This window comes from Haliotis rubra, unplaced genomic scaffold (assembly GCF_003918875.1).
Source record: "Haliotis rubra isolate DU_JTF1 unplaced genomic scaffold, ASM391887v1 Scf13, whole genome shotgun sequence".
NCBI classification, from domain to species: domain Eukaryota; kingdom Metazoa; phylum Mollusca; class Gastropoda; order Lepetellida; family Haliotidae; genus Haliotis; species Haliotis rubra.
The window spans coordinates 635,664-658,042 of record NW_025765225.1 but is presented as its reverse complement, the minus strand read 5'-3'; the positions used below and the strand labels follow the sequence as shown (position 1 = coordinate 658,042).

At 38.7% G+C, this 22,379-nt stretch overlaps 1 protein-coding gene across 1 annotated transcript; it reads left to right on the top strand.

The window, feature by feature from the left end:
• The first annotated feature begins 3,404 nt into the window (after nt 1–3,404).
• On the top strand, nt 3,405–19,801 carry LOC124267079 (putative N-acetylated-alpha-linked acidic dipeptidase). Its single transcript, XM_046701908.1, has 19 exons — nt 3,405–3,454; nt 4,239–4,525; nt 4,984–5,269; nt 7,207–7,332; nt 7,585–7,765; nt 9,577–9,673; nt 10,216–10,305; nt 11,174–11,259; nt 11,939–12,058; nt 13,013–13,098; nt 13,439–13,502; nt 13,950–14,017; nt 14,480–14,586; nt 15,635–15,725; nt 16,070–16,159; nt 17,416–17,581; nt 17,886–17,967; nt 18,223–18,315; nt 18,867–19,801. Exons 2-19 carry the CDS (start codon nt 4,242–4,244, stop codon nt 19,075–19,077), a joined length of 2,328 nt encoding a protein of 775 aa, XP_046557864.1. The 5' UTR covers nt 3,405–3,454; nt 4,239–4,241; the 3' UTR covers nt 19,078–19,801.
• The last annotated feature ends 2,578 nt before the right edge of the window (nt 19,802–22,379 follow it).

Sequence of the window (22,379 nt, the reverse complement as noted above, 5' to 3'; positions counted from 1 at the left end):
GGAGAAAGAGTACTGGCTCAAAGATGGCTTGAAGGAGCAAACAGTTAATCCAGGTGTCATTCGTCTGGACACTGATGACTCCTCTGTGAAAGAATGGAGTGAACTTGATGAAATTTAATTCTGTTATTATATTTACAAATAATAATAGTATCCAGCCAGATATGCTCAAAGACATATCACTTTTTTTAACAATGACAGCACTGACTAATTCCAACGACTTATAGTGTTACATGAAACACTCATTTCACATAAAATTATCATGAAAATATAAATATTAACTGTCTATATGCTTAAAGCTATTAGAAATGCATTGCTAAATTTGGAATGTGAACGACATCAAAACATAACACTTTTGTCTTCATTCTATCTTTTCCTCAATGAGTGTGCATGATTGTGTGTGCTTGTGTCCGAGGGAACGGGGCTTTATCAGTTGTTGAGTTCTAACCATAGGTGGTCCGATTAATGATTTAGTGTAAATATACTTTCTGTGTTCTTTAAATGCATTTCCACTTAGGTACTGCATAAACAAAATGTGACATTAACACTGCAAATTTAAAGATTTTAACCTGCAGAATAATTCTCACTAATGGGTTTTGTGGTTAATGTTGAACAACTCAGAGAAACAAACTCCATATGATGGTGAACAGTTGGCACCCACCTTACCCTATTCACGACCTGTGACACCTCTTCATACCTGTCACGTGCATAGCTGACCTACATTGACGAACGTTGACCTTTATGACCCAACACTGCCGCTGTTACAGGTCATTGGCTCCCTCCCTCTGCAAGCAGTCTGCGTTCTGCTGTTTATTTTGTTGACAGTTACATAGAGAGATTCTTTAATACAAATGCATAAAATCGGTGATTTACAATGTGATTAGGTTGTCTGACAAAACGTCCACTTGCACAGCTTGAGATCGATTGGATCATTGGATGTAGAGATATTTACAAAAAAAACGGGTCCACATGCATTTCATGCCAAACTATAGTATTCATTTGGGCACACGTATACATTGGAAATCTTGATGGGGATATAGAAAAGACAGAAGAATAATCTCTTCTTCATGATATGGATTGACTTTGAAACCATGAAGGCATGTCTTTACCGCTTTTGTATTGGATTCCAAAGCTACATATAAATCCGTAGAAAGAGAGATATATTGCTGTGTTCAGTAAATGTACCACCAAATCACTGTTTCAAAGAGTTCGTTCTGTCAAAAATTATATTTTTCAACTTAGGATACCACTATCACACATGATAAACCTAAGGAAAAAAACTTCATTCCTTGATCCATAGAGCATTTGTAAACAAACGTGGTGAAGACAGATATACATACACATCTATCTTCGGAGGTTCAGAACAATTTGTAAAAAATGAAACTTTAGCAAATGTCCGAAAGGCAATATGTGAAATGCTGGACTTTCTCATTTATAACATGTTTGTCAATTTTGGGTAAAACATTTAAAACAGTAGGCATACCCGTGGACACCAGTTATAATTATTATAGGATATTTATATAGCGCACATATCCACGCAACTAGTGCATGCTAAAGGCGCTAGTATTTTTTCTCCCTCGATCATTGGATCCCAATCTCAACGGCATATCGTATTATCAATCTCAACTCCCTGGGGAGTATACAACTCTTGCAGCCACTAGGCACACCGAGTTATTGTGGCTTTCTCATCCTAACGAGGTACCCATTCACAGCTGGGTGGACTGGGACAAACAGTCACAGTACTTTGTCCAAGTTTCACTGCACGTTGCTGTGACCACAACTAGGTGTTTGCACCATCTGGTCATATACCAACGGATTTTGGGGTTCTTTTAAGTGCACAGGGTTGTGTACTGTACACTAGGGGCTGTGACAACACGGAAAGAGTCTGTACACAAAGTTGACTCCAAGGTTTTTTACACCCAGTCTCAGGTGGGCTCGATCCCGACACCTCAACCTCGCTCTTGTGCTCAAATCCTTGCGGATCTGTTTCTTTATGCATGAATCAGAATTTCTGCTTTGGGTTGGCAAAATCAAAACAGGGTATTTTGGCCAAGAAGTTTAACTTAAGCATCAGGTATATCGATGATCTGATATCGTTCAATAACCATCAAATAGCCAATTGCCTTCCACTGATTTACTCGTCATATGAGCGAAATATTCTCCAAGTATGACGTTAAACCTAATTTCACCTCACCTTCACCTCCACTGATTTACCCACCTGAACTGGAAATTAAAGAGACATGTGAGACTGCCTCAACATTTTCATATTTAGACCTATGCATAAAGATTCAGAGTGACAAAAAACTGTCCACAAGACTGTATGACAAAAGGGATGATTTCCTTTCATGTCAAGCAAATTTCCAACAGCTCCAGCCTTTGGTGTTTACATTTCACAAATTTTTAGATTCAGTCGAGCATGCTCTTTTAACCAAGATTTCGAAGAGCGTCATGCCACTCTTGCTCAAAAGTTGTTTGATCAAGGTTACAACTTTCAAGGCCTCAGTAAAGCTTTAAAAAAGATATTTTTAAATGTGGATGGCATTTCGAAATTTGATGCATCAGTGACAAAAATGATGTCCGATGCAATTCCCTATTTTGACTTGTACCATACGTTTATTTTCTATTTCAGTTGAACAACTGACTAGACTTTGCATAAGTTTATGACGGGTGCCACCGGTGGGGCAGGATACGCTCACCTTTTTGCGAACACCTGGTATCATCACTATTTCATAGTGATTCATAAACACATGCTCTGTCTTCGTATCGCATGATAATCACTGGGTTGTCTGGTCCAGACTCGATTTGTTTACAAACAACATCGTACAGCTGTAGTACTGCTAAGACAAAAATACACTCATGATTTCGTCACAAAATAGTACAATCGACTTTTGGGGATCGAGCATTTCTTATGAGTGTGGAAACGGTTTTGTCCCTTCTATCCATATGGATTCGAAGCTAAATTCATAGGCAGACACTCTAATTCTCAATAAAAATGTATGATAGAATGATCAAGATGACAGAACTGAAACTGTTCAAGAAAACGGACTCCCATGGGCAAATCGCTCCTTGCACGCGCTGTCCGAGGTAACAATGTTGTGTTTGGGAGGAAGACTTCTTCAGAAATGTTCTTGTCGCATAAATCACTTACTTACATTTCCAAATATTGGTTTATGTTCGTTTAGATCCACATGAAAACAAAATACTCCGATTTTTCTGAGAAGCATGTAACTTACGTTTGTCAAAGGCTATAAGAAATATAGTTCCCATTCTCACGTGTCCTCCAGGTCATCCAGACACGAACCACGGTGTGAATAAGCACAAATCCGTGTCCTGTCACTCACGCGGGTTGTTTCACATAGCCCATGAATCATCATAAATAATTTACAATGAACAATACGTTTACAAAGAAGGTCACTCCAACAGAGGCCGAGGAACATACCTGTTGGTTAATCCGAAGGTAGGTTACAATCATTTTAAAATATTTTGACGTTTCCATTTTAACAAAACGTAGTAAAAGGTAAAGTGATCGGGACATTTGGTAGACCTAGAAAGCTGTTCAATCTATATTTTGTTAGATATTTTGTTTTGACAATGTATAAAAACTAACAGTCATATCTGGAAGATTCAGAGTACCCTGTGGTTGGTTCCATACATGACACTCATGAAGTTTTTTTTATCCACTTTACCTTACAAAACAAGCTAAACGTGTCAAATCTAACCAAAGCGCAAGAAAGCAGCAACGGGACAATGTCCCTTCTAGGATTCCATACAAACGGCATTTAAATCACGTCAAATCGTGATTCATTGATACTACAGCTTCTTAATGCCAATTCAAGATAGTTAATAATTACAATGCCTGCGGAATGGGAACCAGACAGCGGAGCATTGCCTCTCTTTAAAAGTAAAGTTCTTTGAATCAAAGTTAATATTAACTCATGTATGTAAACTGTTGAGCAATATTTACTCCTTTCCAAATTAGCATCATATTCAAGATGCTGTACCTCTATTTGATTAAAAACAAACTGGAAATATCAGGTTATAATCTAATTGAATCCTTGACATTGATATCGCGTATGCTTATGTATATATAATCTATTTTACATGTAGCCTACATATAACCTATGCCCATGTCAGTACAATGGGAAGAGGTCATGTCACTGTGACATGCGTGTCGTAATGGATATGCATGTAGAAATATCCATTGTAACATCAACAGTGAGGATGCTCTGCCTATGAACTAGACGATGTCGATGCAGTTCATTGCACCTGATCGAGACCACATGGTCAGAAGGGACCTCAGAAAGCCTCTGTTGTTCTATGGCCTCGTTACCAGCGTGGTGAGCCTCTGTGTGGGGATTCTTCTTGGGAGGTACGCCATCTGTCCCGAGGAGAACCCTTCCACAAATGTCGCAAAGAACGGAACCTTCCTTCCTGGCATACCCGACTCCATAATCAAAGATGGCGATCCTGAGGTAACGGAACGACTTGTGAATGAAATCAGTAAAAAAAACATCGAAGAATTTCTCAGGTAAGTATATGATTATTTGTATATTCATTTTGGTGTAAAAATGCCTAGTTAATATATTGAGGTACACGTGGATGAAAGCAGAAATATGCCTGTCATAACCTTTCTGAATGAAACATTCTTAATGTATACTACCCATCAAAAGTTTAGACTCACTTAAAGCACTCACTATATGTTATGTATATATATACGGTTACATCGAAGATGAATTTCTCCACTAACTAAGGGGAACAACTGCAAACCTTATGCAGATGAATTGCACGAGGATCATGCATCAGTTTTCTGAAAAGCATGTGCAAATATCGTGCAACTACGTTTCTTGCTTTCTTCATAAACGTCTGGAGTGAAGGTTTCGTATTTCAATTATACGAGTGAAACTCTCATACAAAACGATCAGGATAACGATCGTCATTAAACAGCAAATGAGACCCTGATAAAACCATTGATCATGTTTTCCACAGACACATAACCTTAAAACCTCACGTGGCGGGGTCAGAAAACAGCCTTGACCTTGCGAAATGGATGAAGGCTAATTGGCAGGAGTGGGGTTTTGACGACGTCAAGCTAACGCCCTATGACGTTCTTCTTTCCTTCCCCGACGCAAACGCGCCGAATGTGGTTCGTGTCCTCGACGACGCCGGAAGTGTTGTTTACGAGTCTCCTCTTAAGGAAGCCAACTTGACTGGAGAAGATCACCCTGATGCGCTTCCGCCATACAATGCCTACTCCCCAGCAGGACTTATTCAGGTGACATCAATGTATTTATTTTGGCATAACATAGACAGGTAGATCTGATAAAATCATTGCCCTCCTTTACTTCATACAAGTACTGTTGAAATTGGAGGGACCTTCATAAATACTTCATGTAATCCGGGGTTCGATACAACCGCGATATTACTAAATATAGAATACGTAGGGACCTTACGAGACAATCGTACGTTCGACACATCAAAGAGCTACACAACAGCGACTACAAGACAGTGTTACATGTAACATTCAAGTTTCTGTAAAATATTTGTTAGGGCATCAATAATGTATGTATCTTTGTTGTACCTGGAAATATGCTTTGTTCTGCCCGCATTAAATTTTCCACAGTGTCACAAGGACCAGCTTCTCCTTCAAATTTACTTAATCTAAATCGCCATAGAATTACTTTTAAATGTCAAATTGATCATAGCAATGTTTTATTTTTTGTTATAAGTTGAATTATCTTTAGACTACTGCCGTGAAATTTGCAAGGTATCAGACAATTTAAATAAATAAACAATTAATATAGATATTACCTACTATCTTCTTTATTTAACCAGAAATAGCAAAATCCTTACTATAGAAGTGTATTTTTCAATTTAATTGCCAATGTTTCCCGTTTACTGCCGTCTAGCAATTTATTGCATACGATTAGTTCTTTATAGACGAATTAAACGAGTGTACGTGGAGGATACCCATACCGCCTAATTTTCAGAGTAATAAAATCGCATAATGCATAATTATCTAAGTATATGTACCCATACCACCTACTGGCCTATCCCTACCTAATAGGTAAACCGTTCGTTAGCAATCCAGTTAGAACTCGTTTAATACACGTTTTTTCCATTTTACTTTTGATATGGCGGTTTATATAGAGATAGATGACACATCCGTGTATCATTTCTAACACCAAAATCAGTTGTTTCTTCTGAAAACATCTGTTATGACAAATGTCTTAATTATTCAACGTTTGTCTTTAATATAGCAGTTTAAAAATAGAATTTGTACAATGCATTTTGCGCTCTCATGTTACTAAGAATGGTACGTTTTTGAGAATGTAACCTGGCTTGAAAGAAATCATGAAAATTTGACTTCATGATGGTTTAAAACGCGGTTTGTGAAAATGTCCCAGATTGAACACATGCATTCGTGACTCACAGAATCGCCACTAAAATAAATAGAATTGTGTTTTATAAATTTTCATTGCAGGTAAAAGTCTTTGGTATAACACATGGTTATTACAGATGGTTATGAAGCATACATTGTTCACTGGAAGCACTTTGATATACTAGTGAGGTAACGCCCACGTCAATGGGGTTGGAGTCATATTCATTTGTCCCACATTTTGACAATACGAGCCATTCATATGTCAGCCCTGATTCAGGTCAGTACAGTACGTAAAATTTACAACGTTGCTGACACAGTGTGGAGTTGACAGTTATAACATGCATTGTTATTGTGACCTACTTTCCAGTGATTTGCTGCAAGTGCTTTCTGTGGAGTACAAAATGAATCGCTTTTCAATGTATGAGCCCCATGCTCATAACTTTTAACTATGTTCATTTTAAAATTGTCATATATGTTTATTTCGTTGAAGTTTAAACGTATAGTGAGTGAGTATTGTTTTATGAAGCTTTTAGCAATATTCCAGCAATATCACGACACCACGAAATGGGCTTCATACATTGTACCCATGTGGGGAGTCGAACCCGGGTCTTCAGCGTGACGAGCGAACGCTTTATATTTGGCTTCCAAACCGCCCCTTACACGTAAAGCAATATAGAAATACTTTGCTTGTTTTTCGACAAACCTGACTTTGTCCGCTTTCCTCAGACCGGTCTATCAATGAAAATGCAACACTATTCAATAGTCACAAGAAAACTGAACTGTTCTGTTGTTTATTTTCATATTATCATAATTCTATTTCCTCTCTGTAGGGGGACATGGTGTATGTGAACTATGGACGGATTGAGGATTACAACTGGCTGAAGAATAACACAAGTATTGATGTCACGGGCAAGATCGTCATTGCCAAGTATGGCATGATCTTCAGAGGAAGCTTGGCAAGTAAACTTTTCAGTGCTTTAAATCACTGAGTATATAATAATTACTACGCCTTGTCTTGCCGGAAAGTTTTCATCACTGCTGGGGTAAGTCACCATAAGGGACCCATGTTACGTCACTCAGGGAGATTTATCGGGTTAGCGTTATGTGTATATAACTCACTCACTCACTCACTATCTCACTCACTATCTCACTCACTCACTCACTCACTCTCTCAATCACTCACTCACTCTCTCAATAAATCACTGTAGGTCCAGATCGCTGCCGACCACGGGGCGAGTGGTGTCATCATCTACTCAGACCCCAAGGACTATACACTGAGTGGGGCGGCGGTATACCCCGACAGCTCTTACCTTCCCCCATCCGGTGCACAGAGGGGTACAGTCTATGAAGACAATGGGGACCCCCTAACTCCAGGATACCCCGCTACAAGTAAGTGTCAAATATTCCAAAGGAATGCCAAACCCATTACTCTGGTAGGTACTTACTCAATTGTAAATGACAATGTTTCATTTACACGAACTAATGTACATATAACACGTTCTTCTCACACTGATTTTGATATGTATTTCAAGAAAGTGATGAGAATCTGGTCACATATAAACCAAATTATTGTGGCGCGCTTCACATTACCAACCTGTATTATAAAACATGCATTACTGTAATAAACATCTACATTTATGTTCACATTATCAACTTCTATGAAAAAACCGCATAACTGTAACCAACCTCTGTAGTAAAACATGCATGACTGTCGTTAACACCTACTGATATATTCACATTACCAACCCCTATAATAAAACATCTGTTACTGTCGTTAACAACTACTGTTATATTCACATGACCAACCCCTATAATAAAACATGTGTTATTGTCGTTTACAACTACTGTTATATTCACATTACCAACCCCTGTAATAAAACGTGTAATTGTCGTTAACAACTACTGTTATATCCACATGACCAACCCCTATAATAAAACATGTGTTATTGTCGTTAACATCTACTGTTATATTCACATTACCGGCCCCTATAATAAAACATGTGTTATTGTCGTTAACACCTACTGGTATATTCACATTACCAACACCTCTATATATAATAAAACATCTGTTATTGTCGTTAACAACTACTGTTATATTCACATTACCAACCTCTATAATAAAACATGTGTTATTGTCGTTAACAACTACTGTTATATTCACATGACCAACCCCAATAACATCTTTTATTGTCGTTAACAACTATTGTTATATTCACATTACCAACCCCTATAATAAAACATGTGTTATTGTAGTTAACACCTACTGTTATATTCATCTGTTATTATCGTTAACACCTACTGTTATATTCACATTACCAACCCCTATAATAAAACATCTGTTACTGTCGTTAACAACTACTGTTATATTCACATGACCAACCCCTATAATAAAACATGTGTTATTGTCGTATACAACTACTGTTATATTCACATTACCAACCCCTGTAATAAAACGTGTAATTGTCGTTAACAACTACTGTTATATCCACATGACCAACCCCTATAATAAAACATGTGTTATTGTCGTTAACACCTACTGTTATATTCACATGACCAACCCCTATAATAAAACATGTGTTATTGTCGTTAACACCTACTGGTATATTCACATTACCAACACCTCTATATATAATAAAACATCTGTTATTGTCGTTAACAACTACTGTTATATTCACATTACCAACCTCTATAATAAAACATGTGTTATTGTCGTTAACAACTACTGTTATATTCACATGACCAACCCCAATAACATCTTTTATTGTCGTTAACAACTATTGTTATATTCACATTACCAACCCCTATAATAAAACATGTGTTATTGTAGTTAACACCTACTGTTATATTCATCTGTTATTATCGTTAACACCTACTGTTATATTCACATTACCAACCCCTATAATAAAACATCTGTTATTGTCGTTAACAACTACTGTTATAATCACATGGCCAACCCCTACAATAAAACATCTGTTTTTGTCGTTAACACCTACTGGTATATTCACATTACCAACCCCTATAATAAAACATGCATTACTGTTTTAACAGCTACTGCTATATTCACATTACCAACCCCTATAATAAAACATGTATTACTGTTTTAACAACTACTGATATATTCACATTATCAAGTTCTATAGTAAAACGTGCATTACTGTTGTTATAGCCACAGTTATATCATGACCACATGTGTGTTCTAGAATCGGCCTACAGATATACTGAAGACTCTCCTAAGGTGAAACTTCCCCAAATTCCAGTACATCCTATAGGATACGGCATTGCGGAGACAATCCTCGCGTACGTAATATACATTCTGTATCCAAGTTCCTCAAATCAGTTTTTCACATATAGTCTTTCAAATCTACAATCATGTAATTTAATATACGTTTCCCTATCTTTAACTGTTTAGTATATCTCTGTTAGCCTACAGACCGACACATTATTCATCGAATCCCAATCTAAAGGGGAGCTCTTTACCGAGTTCTTGGCTTCTCCAGAGGGGCAAACGTGGGTATTGTTCACTTTCCTGTCAAGATGACAAGCTCTAATATGACATTATGATTGAAACATTTTGTAACCACACTCACTCACTCTTAGGTCAGTGCGCCACAGAGTGAGAAATCAGCCCAAACTCTTTAAAATATTCAGACTATCAACAATGTAATTTTATAGCCTTATCACATGAAAGACTTCACTTTCTGAGAGGAAATGCTAGCTTTACCTTGTACTAGACCATTAACACTTGTATTAAATAATGATTATTATTGTAAAGTACTATCGCGTATTCATCCTATGATGTTAGGTTAGTCCACCACTAGTCGTGTATCGTTGTACATCAGGGAGATGGGTGGCCCAGAGGTCCCCCTTGACTGGCGAGGAGGGATCAACATCACATACAGGCTTGGACCGGAGCTGAAATCACCGGGATGGTATGTTGTATGAGTTATGTAATTACTTGTTTTAGACAAATTGTGTGACTATGCTTTCTTTTTTTTCATCAATGATTTCAGTGATCCACTCTTAAGTGTTTCACAGCTATTTTATCCTTGACACCAAATGGAATCTGTTTCTGAAGAAGCCAAGACTGAGTATTTTTTATATTTATTCATATTCTTTATTTATATATTTATTGCATACAATGTGCCATGGCGGGATTTATCGAGCTGTGTGGCCTTTCATATGAACGTTCAGCCCGTAGTCAACCCACATTTCCACGGCTATTCAGTAAGGGATAACCTGCGTCGCCGCTGTGATAAGGTTAAGTCCAAACAGAAAGAAAACTGTATGTAATCCTTTAGTGAATCACTGTCAGGCTGAATTTTAGAGCCTCGCGTTATATGAGTAGTCAACCTGCAGTATCCAGAGCGATGTAGTCAATGCCATAGTTCGGTGGCCAACTGGCCATATCTGATTTGGTAACTGGTATGTGGGTCAGTCGGGACCAAATGAACTCTATGACGTCATCGTGTCCGAGGACCAACCAACTTCTTTCCATATCTGTAAGGAATTTCTGGTAAAAGTCGATTGTACACCTGTGACTATATCATGAGTTGTATTTGTTTCAGCAGTATTACATCTGTCTGTAAACAAATCGAGTCTGGACCAGACAATCCAGTGACTGTCACCATGCGATACGAAGACAGAGCGTTTGCCACTATGATATAGTGCTGGTACAAGGTGTTCACTAAAGCAATACAAACTTAAGCAATGTTTGTATGTACATACCTTATCATGGCTTTAGCAAAACTTGGGAATTGTTATTTCTGTATCCATGTACAATGTATAATCTAATTTCAGGAAGGTTCAAATCAACATATCCACAACGAATGTGATAAAAACAGTTCACAACGTGGTCGGTACTATTAAAGGTGCTATTGAACCAGGTAACATTAGCTTTACAGCATTCAAACATACAATTCCGGTGGTCAGTAGCGGTGAAAATAATGCTAACATAGTATTAACATGAAAAAGGGGAACCATGACCGATTTGTATAATTAGAGAATGTATACTTCCCATCAAAAGTTTAGACTCACTTAAAACACTCACTATATGTTATGTATATATATATGTGGTTACATCGAAGAATGATTTCTCCACTACCTTGGGGGAACCAACTGCAAACTTTATGCAGATGAATTGCACGAGGATCATGCATCAAATTGCTGAAAAGCATGTGCAAATATCACGTATGTGAACAGCTGCGTTTTGTAGTAAAGTTTTGAAAAGAATTCGCCAATTTTCACTAATTTTTATCATTTATTAAACTCATGACAATAATCTTTTCAACGTTACGAATTTGTTTTACAATACATCAGTTCGTGTGTAAACAGTACCTTTGAACAGTATGGAATATTTTGCAAAATTTAGTTTAGAACAGTTGACTGAAGTAAATGGCTATATTTACACCAGTGAGTCTAAACATTTGATGGGCAGGATACTCTCAACAGGTATCATCACTAACAAAGTGAATCTGCACACAGGCTTAGGACATAGTCGAACAACAGACTCAGTGTTTAGCGTTATTTCATTATTGTGGAAATGGTGATGTCTGTTTTATTCAGATCGCTACGTTCTAATTGGCAATCACCGAGACGCCTGGGTGTACGGGGCGACAGATCCAGGCAGTGGCACGGCCGTGATGATGGAGGTCGCTCGAGTTATGGGAAATATGGCGAAGGCTGGTCAGTAATCTTGTGTACTCATTCGTCTTTTATGAACATACGATGCCCATTATTAAACGGTCAAATGCAACATGACGGGGTTATTTGGGATTAAACTTCAGTTAAGTACAAATTACAGTTCTTCTGTGAAACTATATGAAATAGCCATTTTCCAAAATCGTACCATGTAGAGCTTGTTCAGCTTGACCTGATCAGGTGAATACTAATGCATTGCGTGACCGTGTCACAACTGGTTGGGACTATTATTGTGAAGGGATGCACCTTTGTCAGTTGATTGTCAGCATGTCCGAAAAGCCGAGACAAGGTCGTCGTTTGACATCCCAGTGTGTCGAGAACATGAAATGATTATTTTTTCAGAAGTGTTGTCTTCCGGGACAGGTTCTGTAACGAATCCATGTATGCACGCAACATTAATAACATTCTCTGCTCCCCTATTTAATGAAGTTAACTCGGTCTGTCATTTGTGCCATTTGTCCTCCCGGGTCATGCATTGTACATGTAGAGTAGCTCAGGTCAAGCTGAACAAACTTTGTGTATTTTCTGACATGCTCATATCGAATAGATCAGAAACCAAAATGGAAATGTAATGTCATATTCTGTCACACCCATGGCAATTTACTTGTCTACCACGTCAACTGCTTCCTCTGTCTCCATTATATGAATCAATCCTAAATAATGCTAATTGTATACATTTAGAACACAGCTATATGTAAAGCATCGATAGCCTTGACAGAAGCTGCCAACCCCCTTTGGGTACACAGTATATGTCGGGCCGTTGATATAGTATTCAATTTTAGCAATATGATATGCCAGACATAAATAGATTCAATTTCCTACGTACATTAAAAGTTAAAACTCAATATGTTAATTCTTTAAAGGTTACGGTTTAAGTTCTTTCCTTCTACTGAGAGTAAGACCAGCTGTATCAATCCATAAAGCTATCAATGACAACAGGTATATGGAGGCCCAGGAGATCTGTTATGTTCTGTAGCTGGGCGGCGGAGGAGTACGCTCTCATCGGTTCCAATGAATGGGCGGAGGTGAGTTATTAAAACTATCTGTAGGTTGTTCCAAGATTCATTATGACCATTGACGTGTCTTGATTTTCACCGTACTTGGCAGGATGATCACACCGGGTATCATCACTTAATGATGGTGATTCCTAAATACCTGCTCAAGAAATCGTGAAATAACCTCTGGTCTAGACGAGGCCTCGGTATCGTTGCTATGTATATGCCCAATTAGCATTATTTGCAAACCTTCTTTCAGGATGACTCAGGTTACTACTTATTTCGAAGCACTGCATGTTTTAGATTGTATCGCTTATATTTTTAACAAACAAGTAAACCCTTTTCGAGAAACATTTGTTAATAATTACAGGAATATCGCAAGGCTTTGAGGGAAAGAGCTGTGGCGTATATCAACCTAGACACGGTTGTGACAGGTAGATACTGTATTCATTTATGTGAAGTATTATTCAATAAGTATGCTTGTCACAGAAGGTGGAATTAACACCAAACAAAACATTATAAACATTCCTTTTAAAGCGGATATTATATCATCCTCATGTACCTACGTAAACAGTGTTTGTACGGATAGAAGAACGGTATTCAGAGTGAGTGAGTGAGTTTAATTTTACACCGCTTTTAGCAATCTTCCAGCAATATCACGGCGGGGGACACCGGAAATGGGTTCAACACATTGTACCCATGTGGGGAATCGAACCCGGGTCTTCAGTGTGACGAGCGAAAGCTTTAACCACTAAGCTACCCAACCGGCCCTGGTATTAAGAGGTTTCTACCTGATCATAAGATATTCTACGTTAGTATGTATGTTTACCCATCTATAAACCTGTTTTACACGTGGTGTCTGTACAATCTACACATTTCAGGAAACTATTCTCTGAGTGCGAGGGCGACTCCGCTGATGTATCACGCTGTGTATGAAGCTGCTAAGAAGGTATGACGACGTCTACAGTCATTGAACCGAGTCTTTGAATGACATTTAGAAGTGATATTCCTACGGGGGAAAAGTATATGAATGTGAAATTCTTTATTGTAAGAAACACAATGTTTCTGAGTATATGCGTCCTCGACCATCACCTCATGAAGAAGTAATCGAAATGTTTCTCCAAGGCAATCACTGAATGATTCAATTTGTTTTGTATCGTTTGTTTGTTGTTAAACGACGCACTCAGCAATTTTCCAGCTACATGACGGCTGTCTGTAAATATTTGAGTCTGGACCAGACGTTCCGTTAGTCGCCTCTTACGACAAGCATGGTTTATTGAAGATCAATTCTAATCCGGATCTTCATGGGTCTCTTTAATGATGCAGATGCTTCACAGTTACATCAATATTCGCCACAAATCTAAAGATGTATTTGTCTCATGTAATATTATTTAAATGAGATGTTTCCAAGGTACCCAATCCGAATCGTACAGACACTGAACACCCAACGCTGTATGACAACTGGCTGCTGAAGAAGGAGTGGAAGGATGAGGATGGGAACCATCTGAATATACCCAGGTGTAACGTTGTTTATACACAATAAGTCCATTCACGAGCCGATGTAGTAAAGTCGCGAGCGACAGATCGCTTCTCTATGATTGGTGGGGTTCATTATGTAGTGCAGTACTACGTTTATAACGATATGACGGATATTGGGAACTACTTTATGTATCTCGGCCACTTGCTGTACATTTTATTCGAGCTACGGTTATATCGAACTACAATTAGAAGTATCTTTGAGTTCGTTATATTATAACCCCAGTTTACTGTATGTGAATACTACACGTGTCTGTGTATTCCTACAACATGTGGTCTGAAGCAGAGAAGTTACACCGTGAAGAGGAATGAATCTCTGATGTAGATGGTGATGAGTTTCCTGAGCACTACTGTTCGCCACGACAAATGGCATGGTACCTGAATAGCTGACTATGGAAATTATACTGACGATACCTTTAAAGTTTCTATATTGATAAGAAGTTATTTTCTTAAACCTGTATCGATTGTATGAGTTTATCACGAACATCAATAGGCGATTGCGGCAGGTGATGGTATGCTTCTCTCGTGTTGATGTTGCCATGGCAATATGATGTCATCAACCCCAAAAAAACAACAACAAAAAATACACAAAAAACAAAACCAAAAAACCAACCCCAAAACAACAACAAAACAATAAATATAATTAACCTTCTTGGTCTGACTTGGACATCCAATGACTATACCCTGACGATGATTGCTCACTTTGTCATTAATGCTTCAGGGCCATTTCCTTCCAACAGTTACATGCGCTCAGTCATCAGTAACAGTAGGACATACGTATTCTTTGTACACGTAATGTTTTACAAATACTTTCCCACCTTTCTTAAACATGCCTCCTACTGCAGAGTGTACCTTCATAGCGATTGGCGCTGCAAATAGATGCAAAATGTTTAAGTTGATTTTAGTTGTTTAATAACCAATGGTCTACTCACTTATAAGAATATGTCAAATGGTTATTCTGGAAAACAACGTAGGCAATGAATATTCATTGTATTGGCTTAATTACATGTATTTAAACACCTATTTTCAGTATTGGTTCCCTGGGATCGGGAAGTGATTATGCCACCTTGGTTCAACTCACTGGGATTGCATCTGTGGACTTGGGCATCGGGCCAGACTATGTATGCTTATCAAAATTATGTCATAAGCATGGTGATTATATTTCTTCAGATGTTAATTTATCTGACCAATAATCTGCAAGGAAAGTAGTCATTCCAGAAATGGATATGCCAACGTTTACATTTGCTTCCACTTTTAGGCAAATTTTGTGAATAGCGGGTGCTACCGGAAGCAAGGGACACGCTTTCTATGGTGTCATAACTGATTTTCAGTGATCCATTCATATAATTTTACAACTATCTGACCTTTACATCAAACATAATATGTTTCTGGGTATACAGATGACTGAGTATTCTTTTGCATTGACGTTCTGCATTTACATTCATGTATATTTTTACTCTTCCAGTCGGCCAGCCCGGTTGTGTTTTTCCCATTGTACCACACCATATACGAAACATTCTATTCAGTAAAGCGTTTCGTCGATCCGGACTTTGAGGTGAGAAACACAATTATTAATATAATTCAGTTGTTATATCCTTGTCAACTAATGTGATTATCTTCTTCTATTGTTTGGATAGGTAGTGATGTGAATACCCCCAAATAATTGATATTTTAATCGATTGCGCACAAAATAGTGTAAGATCAGATCTGTCACAAACATATGGAGACCAGCTTCACCATCCTTGATGATCGGTCATGTCTATTAAAGGTGTCACCTCGTGTAGGGATTGGGTTGATGTGTTTGCATGTTCTCCGTGTCATCTAGGTTAACTGGATATACGAATAAGTATGTTTTTCTGCTTAGGAATCGTGAAAGATGGCATCTGTGGGCACTGAGCTTTGACTGTGATCATGTTGTGTGTCTTAGAAAAACCAAAAGCACACGATTAAAATATTACTCAGATATTGTTCATTCCTCAAAATTATCAATATGATCAGGCTACCTTTGAAATCTGTGGAATCGCTGATGGATGTCTGAACAAATATTTTGAAATTACTCGGGAAGGGACACTGTGTCATTCACCTTGTGCACGCTTCTCCAAGAAAATCATCATCAATCCCCCTAGCCATTACGAACAGTCCCCAGATTCCTAATTCATTCGGGTTGTAGTCAAATGGGCCGAGGCCAAAAATCGAATGGGTCGAAATCAAAAGTAAAAAAGACCGAAAAAAGGGCCGAAAAATTTAAAAAATAATAAATTACAAGTGTGTTTGAATGAACTTGTGAGAAACTGAAATTAGTGTAGTACCTGAACCGGATATACCAATAAACTGATACTTAAGTGCTTTAAATTATGAACTATGAATCTATATATACTGCCATTAAATGCAAAGACATGCTTGGCAATTGTCATCTTATTATTGTTATGATATTATGTTTTAATGCTATATATGTCACTAAAAAATTGAAAAACATTTGTAAACTTTTTATTTGTTTGGCCCATATGACTAAGAATAAGGCCCTTTTGACATTTTTTCACGGCCCATTTGACTTTCACCTCGGCCCTTTTGACTTTTTCCATCGGCCCATTTGACTTGGCACTTCTCGGCTTCTTTGTCAGTCGGCCCATTTGACTAGATCCCATTCATTCGAGCTATTTTTCGAGCATGATTCTCAGTCGATGGTGCATTGCTTCCAATGACAGAAGGTGTAATAATACGTGGGTAACTATCGAATACTAGTTTGAGTCAGGATGTGATATAGTTTGTGTTCACTGCATCAAGAGGCATTATAACTCCATCCCTCCCCAGTATCACCGCGCTGTATCCCAGATGGCAGCAGAGTTGGCACGTTCACTGGCCGACTCCCTCATCATCCCCTTCAACGTCAGCGACTACAGCTGGGCCCTCAACACATACTGGCAAACACTAAACAGAGAGCATGGAGCCAAACTCAGGGACAATTTAGATAACTATGGTAAGATCGTAATAATTCAGACTTGCGGTACCTTACAGTACTTTTGTCTAAACTAATGTTTCTTTTATCAAAGCGTCTGCAAGTCTGTATGTATACGCCTTAATAAATGATTGGCCCTCCTAGATGAAAAAGACGTAATGAAACATTTAGATGTGTACCTATTTAATCTATTGTCTTTATGGAATTCTATGTTTTACGTTTCGGTAAACAGAATTTGAAACTCAGTTTGAATTATAATTTGACTGATGAAGCTTTTCCCGTTTCTCTCCCTCTACTCATCATGTGTCGGCGATGTCTATTTTAGATGAACTTAAGGATGCAATATCAAACTTCACGAGGGAATCTCAAAAGTTCAAAGAAAGACTATCAACACTCAACAGGTTTGAGTAAGTATTCATGTATACGGGCTGTATCGTATCAGAACATGCTATATATACGACATAGAGGCGACACATCCTTACAAAGGAAACCAACGGCATTTGGGGAATCAATACTTCATAGTGTATGAGAATGTGGTACCCAGTGATAGGTCCATGTTAGTGAAAACTCGCCCTGAACATTTCAAGACATAAGTCAAGTGTCCAAATGTTTCTGTATGGAGGTCAACGGTAATTGTGAAATACTGGTGATTTCACTTGCAGTCCACTGGCCACTCGTGCTGTGAATGACCAGTTGCTTCTGCTGGAGAAGGCGTTTCTTGACGACGAGGGATTGCCGGACCGACCAACGAGGAAGTATGTTAAAATACTTGTCACATGAACAGATGTATTTCATAATTCACATTCCTGATTATCATTCTTAATGTACCTCATGTGCTGCAAATGCATTAGTAAGTTCAACACCCGTCATTTCAATTCCCATGGTTCGTCAGTTAAAAAGTGGGACAAAACCCTGAAATGATTTTCAAACATTACTATTTCTGTGAAACTGAGTTACAAACCACAAAACACAATCTAGGCGAATCTGGTGTTCAAATCAATGATTAGAGCTTTCTGACATTCCTAACAGACGCAACTCAGAGAGAATTGCCGCGACTTAGATGACTGGGTCATCCCCTGCACAATTATTTTACAACAGCACAAAAAGTAACCTCTTTCAAGTTGCTTCATGAAGAGGAACAAGGTATATGTATTGACAATAAATTTAAAGCTGTTGTCTATGCATACAACTTGTACCACTTCAGCACAAAAATATTTTTAAAAGACACGTATGCTCTACATATTTCATATTTATTTTCCGACATACATTATTCTGATATGTTGACATCGTGTTTCTGTCCTACCAGACATCTGATTGTGGCCGAGAGCAGCAAGAACGCCTATGCAGGAAGTAGTTTCCCGGGCCTCAGTGATCTTCTTTTTGAAATCGATGCTGCCCCGGATGTTGATGCACGATGGGAACGTGTCAAGCAACATTTCTCAGTGCTCCTCTTTACCATCCAATCAGCAGCCTCCACGCTTAGTGACGTAATCAGCTTTATGCCTGGTTTAGAGTAGAACATAGCCCAGGAGCTTGAAAACTCTTTCTCATGTCACGATAGAACTGCATGTTCTTTTTTAATCATACGTGTGCATATATATATAAGTGATCAGATAGGAAATATCTATTTAGGAGATGTATATTTTTCTAAACAGTTATTAGAGAAAGGTTGGTAATTATATATCATCATGATATCATGATTACTTCATTCGTTTATTGTCTCAAGTTTTGTTTATGGCTTATGTAAGAAATATGAACATATTATATTTGTAACCCACGCAGTGACCGAAATGGCAATCTTGGCTGTTGGTTGGGGTGTCAGAGTACGACTCGGATGCAACATTTGATGACATCTGAAGGTTATGATTTGCATCCAGAAACTGACCTTATTATACTATCCCTCATATTTGAACACACTGTCATATATTACGCATATGACATTGTTTTAATGCAACTGATTAATAAAGTTAATTATAACCTTACGTAATTCATGAATTAAAATATTGTGAATAGCTTTCTGTAGCTGATTAAATTTTTAAACGTGACAGGGAAAAAACTTCTCATCTCACAGGATCAACCCACAGCCGTTGCAGGAAAAATGAGCGACATTGGCTTATTTCACTGTTGAGATATATTTTGTCTACGAATGTATTCTGAAGTTTTCTATGACTATGTATATTTCATGTAAGATTGTAATGTATTTTAGTAATTAAAGAAAACAAATATACAGATAAAGAAGTATCTCGAGTCAGCATTTTTATTTGGATATTCGTCCAACGGTTTGGAGTAAAGGGTAAAATATAAAACAAAAACTGACAGACTCATCATACTTTCTGTCCCAAGTGTAACGCGCAGCCATCATATAATCAATCTGTTTCTACAAAACTACATTGCGAATTCCTTGTAGATGTGGATACGCTTAATATCTCAGCTGATAATCTGGTGTCGTTGATGCCACTGGTCTATTTCCTCCTGGGGTAAAGAGTTCTCGACAATATACATAGTGTGTACCCCCTTCCCCTCTGGATCCACCTATGGGTTCCGATCCATAAAGCGTTGGTAGCGCAAGGACATTCGTAAGCTATTGGTAAATCATAGAGTTACGACAGGTCGTAACTTTACGAACGGTTTGAGGGTCGGGACCCAGCAGTGCAGTCTTCAGCGACTCATTGACTCGATCCGTTTCTATTACAGTCGTCCTCGTGCGTGTAGTTATGACTCAATGGTCAATCCACGGTACGACCCAGCTCATGTACAGGGCGCCATGGAAAATGACAGTAAAAAATGCTTACCATTAGGATACGGCATCAGACGTATTCAGGCAAACAAACCTGTTGTGGTAGTTTTTGACAAATCCAGTGATGGATATACTACCCATCAAAAGTTTAGATTCACTGAAAACACTCACTATATGTTATGTATATATACTAGCCACATAAAGAGACTGTGCATTGTCAAAATATTATCCCAGTTGATAAGTACGATAACAATGTCAAAGGTACATATAAACTTTAATGGAGGGATCATGAGGCCATAACAAGTCGGGAGAATTTCAATTGAAAAGTCAATCACAATGACGTCACGCGTCCACAAGCGGGACAGGGGTCAAACGACCATGTCACAAGCTCAATAACGGTTATGTCCACCATCGGCATTGAGAACAGCAGTGCATCGACGACAACGTGCAAGGAAGGCTTGTGGGATGTCACGCCAGATTCTCTCCAGTTCTGTTGCAAGGTCAAGGACGTTATCTGGCGGATGAGGAAGACGGCGTAGACGGCGATCCATCTCGTCCCAAACATGCGCTATCGGGTAGAGATCCGGTGAATTTACAGGCCAAGGCAGTAAGTCAACGTTGTGGTGTTGCAAGAAATCCATAGCAACCCTTGCCGTATGAGGGCGGGCATTGTCCTGTTGGAAGGTTAACCAAGGGCCATGACGTTGCAGAAAAGGAATTGCCACAGGTCGAAGAATCTGATCCCTGTAGCCCACATCAGTTAAGTTGCCCTGAACAATCACCAAAGGAGTTCTTTGGCGTGCTGTTATTTCACCCCAAATCATCACGGAACCACCACTAAAGCGATTCCTCTCCAAGACACAGGCCTGTGCATAACGTTCTCCCACGCGTCTATAGGCACGTTGACGTCCATCACTATGGGAAATGTTAAACCTGGACTCATCTGTAAAAAACATTTCTCCACCAAAACAAGGGTCTGCGGACATGATTTCGGCACCACATTCGGCGAGCTTGTCGATGACGTTGTGTCAGGATAGGCCGTATGGCGGGACGTCGTGGTCTGATCCCGTGATGACGTAAACGTTGTCGAACTGTGTTGGGGTGGATACGGCGAAGTCCTGGGATGGTTCGGGCAGTCATCACTGCAGTCTGAAACCTGTGGCGAAGATGGGTCACCCTGCCTTATCCATCTGTCCTGTCTTGGCGTTGTTACACGTGGACGTCCAGAACGTGGCCGATCGATGACGTCATTTGTGTTTTGGTAGCGTCTCACCAGTGCAGAAATGGTGTTCCGGTGGCAGTGGAAATGTGCAGCCACTTGTCGTTGAGACATTCCCCCACGGACCATCCCAATGGCCTCATGACGTTGTGCAGACGTGAGCCTTGGCATGCTATGCGTTTCAATAGCCGTTTAATTTTTTGAACGATCGCAAAGGCAGGGGTTGAGCTTTCCAAAGTGACAGTATGGTGTGGCATTCATTTGCTCTGTTTCTCTTTCCCGGAATGCACGTGCAACAACGTATTGCACGTCTCAAGGACGAACCCACTGACGTCACGGAACGTGGCACGTGCATGCATGTTGGATACATGTCACTAATCTCTGAGTTTAAATCCTTATGTGTCTACACAGGTTTGATAAATTTAGATTTTAAATTTTTGTATGCACAGTTTCTTTATGTACCTAATATCTATGTGAATACATCGAAGATGAATTTCTCCACTAACTTAGGGGGACCAACTGCAAACCTTATGCAGATGAACTGCACGAGGATCATGCATCAAATTGCTGAAAAGCATTTGCAAATGCGCATGTGAACAGCTGCGTTTTGGTGTAAAGTTTGGTTAAGAATTCGCCCATTTTTAACGAGTTTCATCATTTATTGAACTCAGGACAATAATCTTTTCAATATTACGAATTTGTTTTACAATACACTACTTCATGTGTAAACAGCATCTTTAAACAGTATGGAATATTTTGAAAAATGTAGTTTAGAACAATTGACTTAGGTAAGTGGCTACATTTACACTAGGTAGTCTAAACTTTTGATGGGTAGTCTATATTATTGAATTCTCTGTCCCTTC

Bases quoted from the DNA above. Each gene is read 5' to 3' on its own strand.
- LOC124267079 (XM_046701908.1), top strand. From the start codon at position 4,242: ATGTCGATGCAGTTCATTGCACCTGATCGAGACCACATGGTCAGAAGG. The intron at 16,160-17,415 runs GTGAGAAACACA...ATCCCTCCCCAG, and splicing joins TCGTCGATCCGGACTTTGAG to TATCACCGCGCTGTATCCCA. The intron at 17,968-18,222 runs GTAAGTATTCAT...TTTCACTTGCAG, and splicing joins TCAACACTCAACAGGTTTGA to TCCACTGGCCACTCGTGCTG.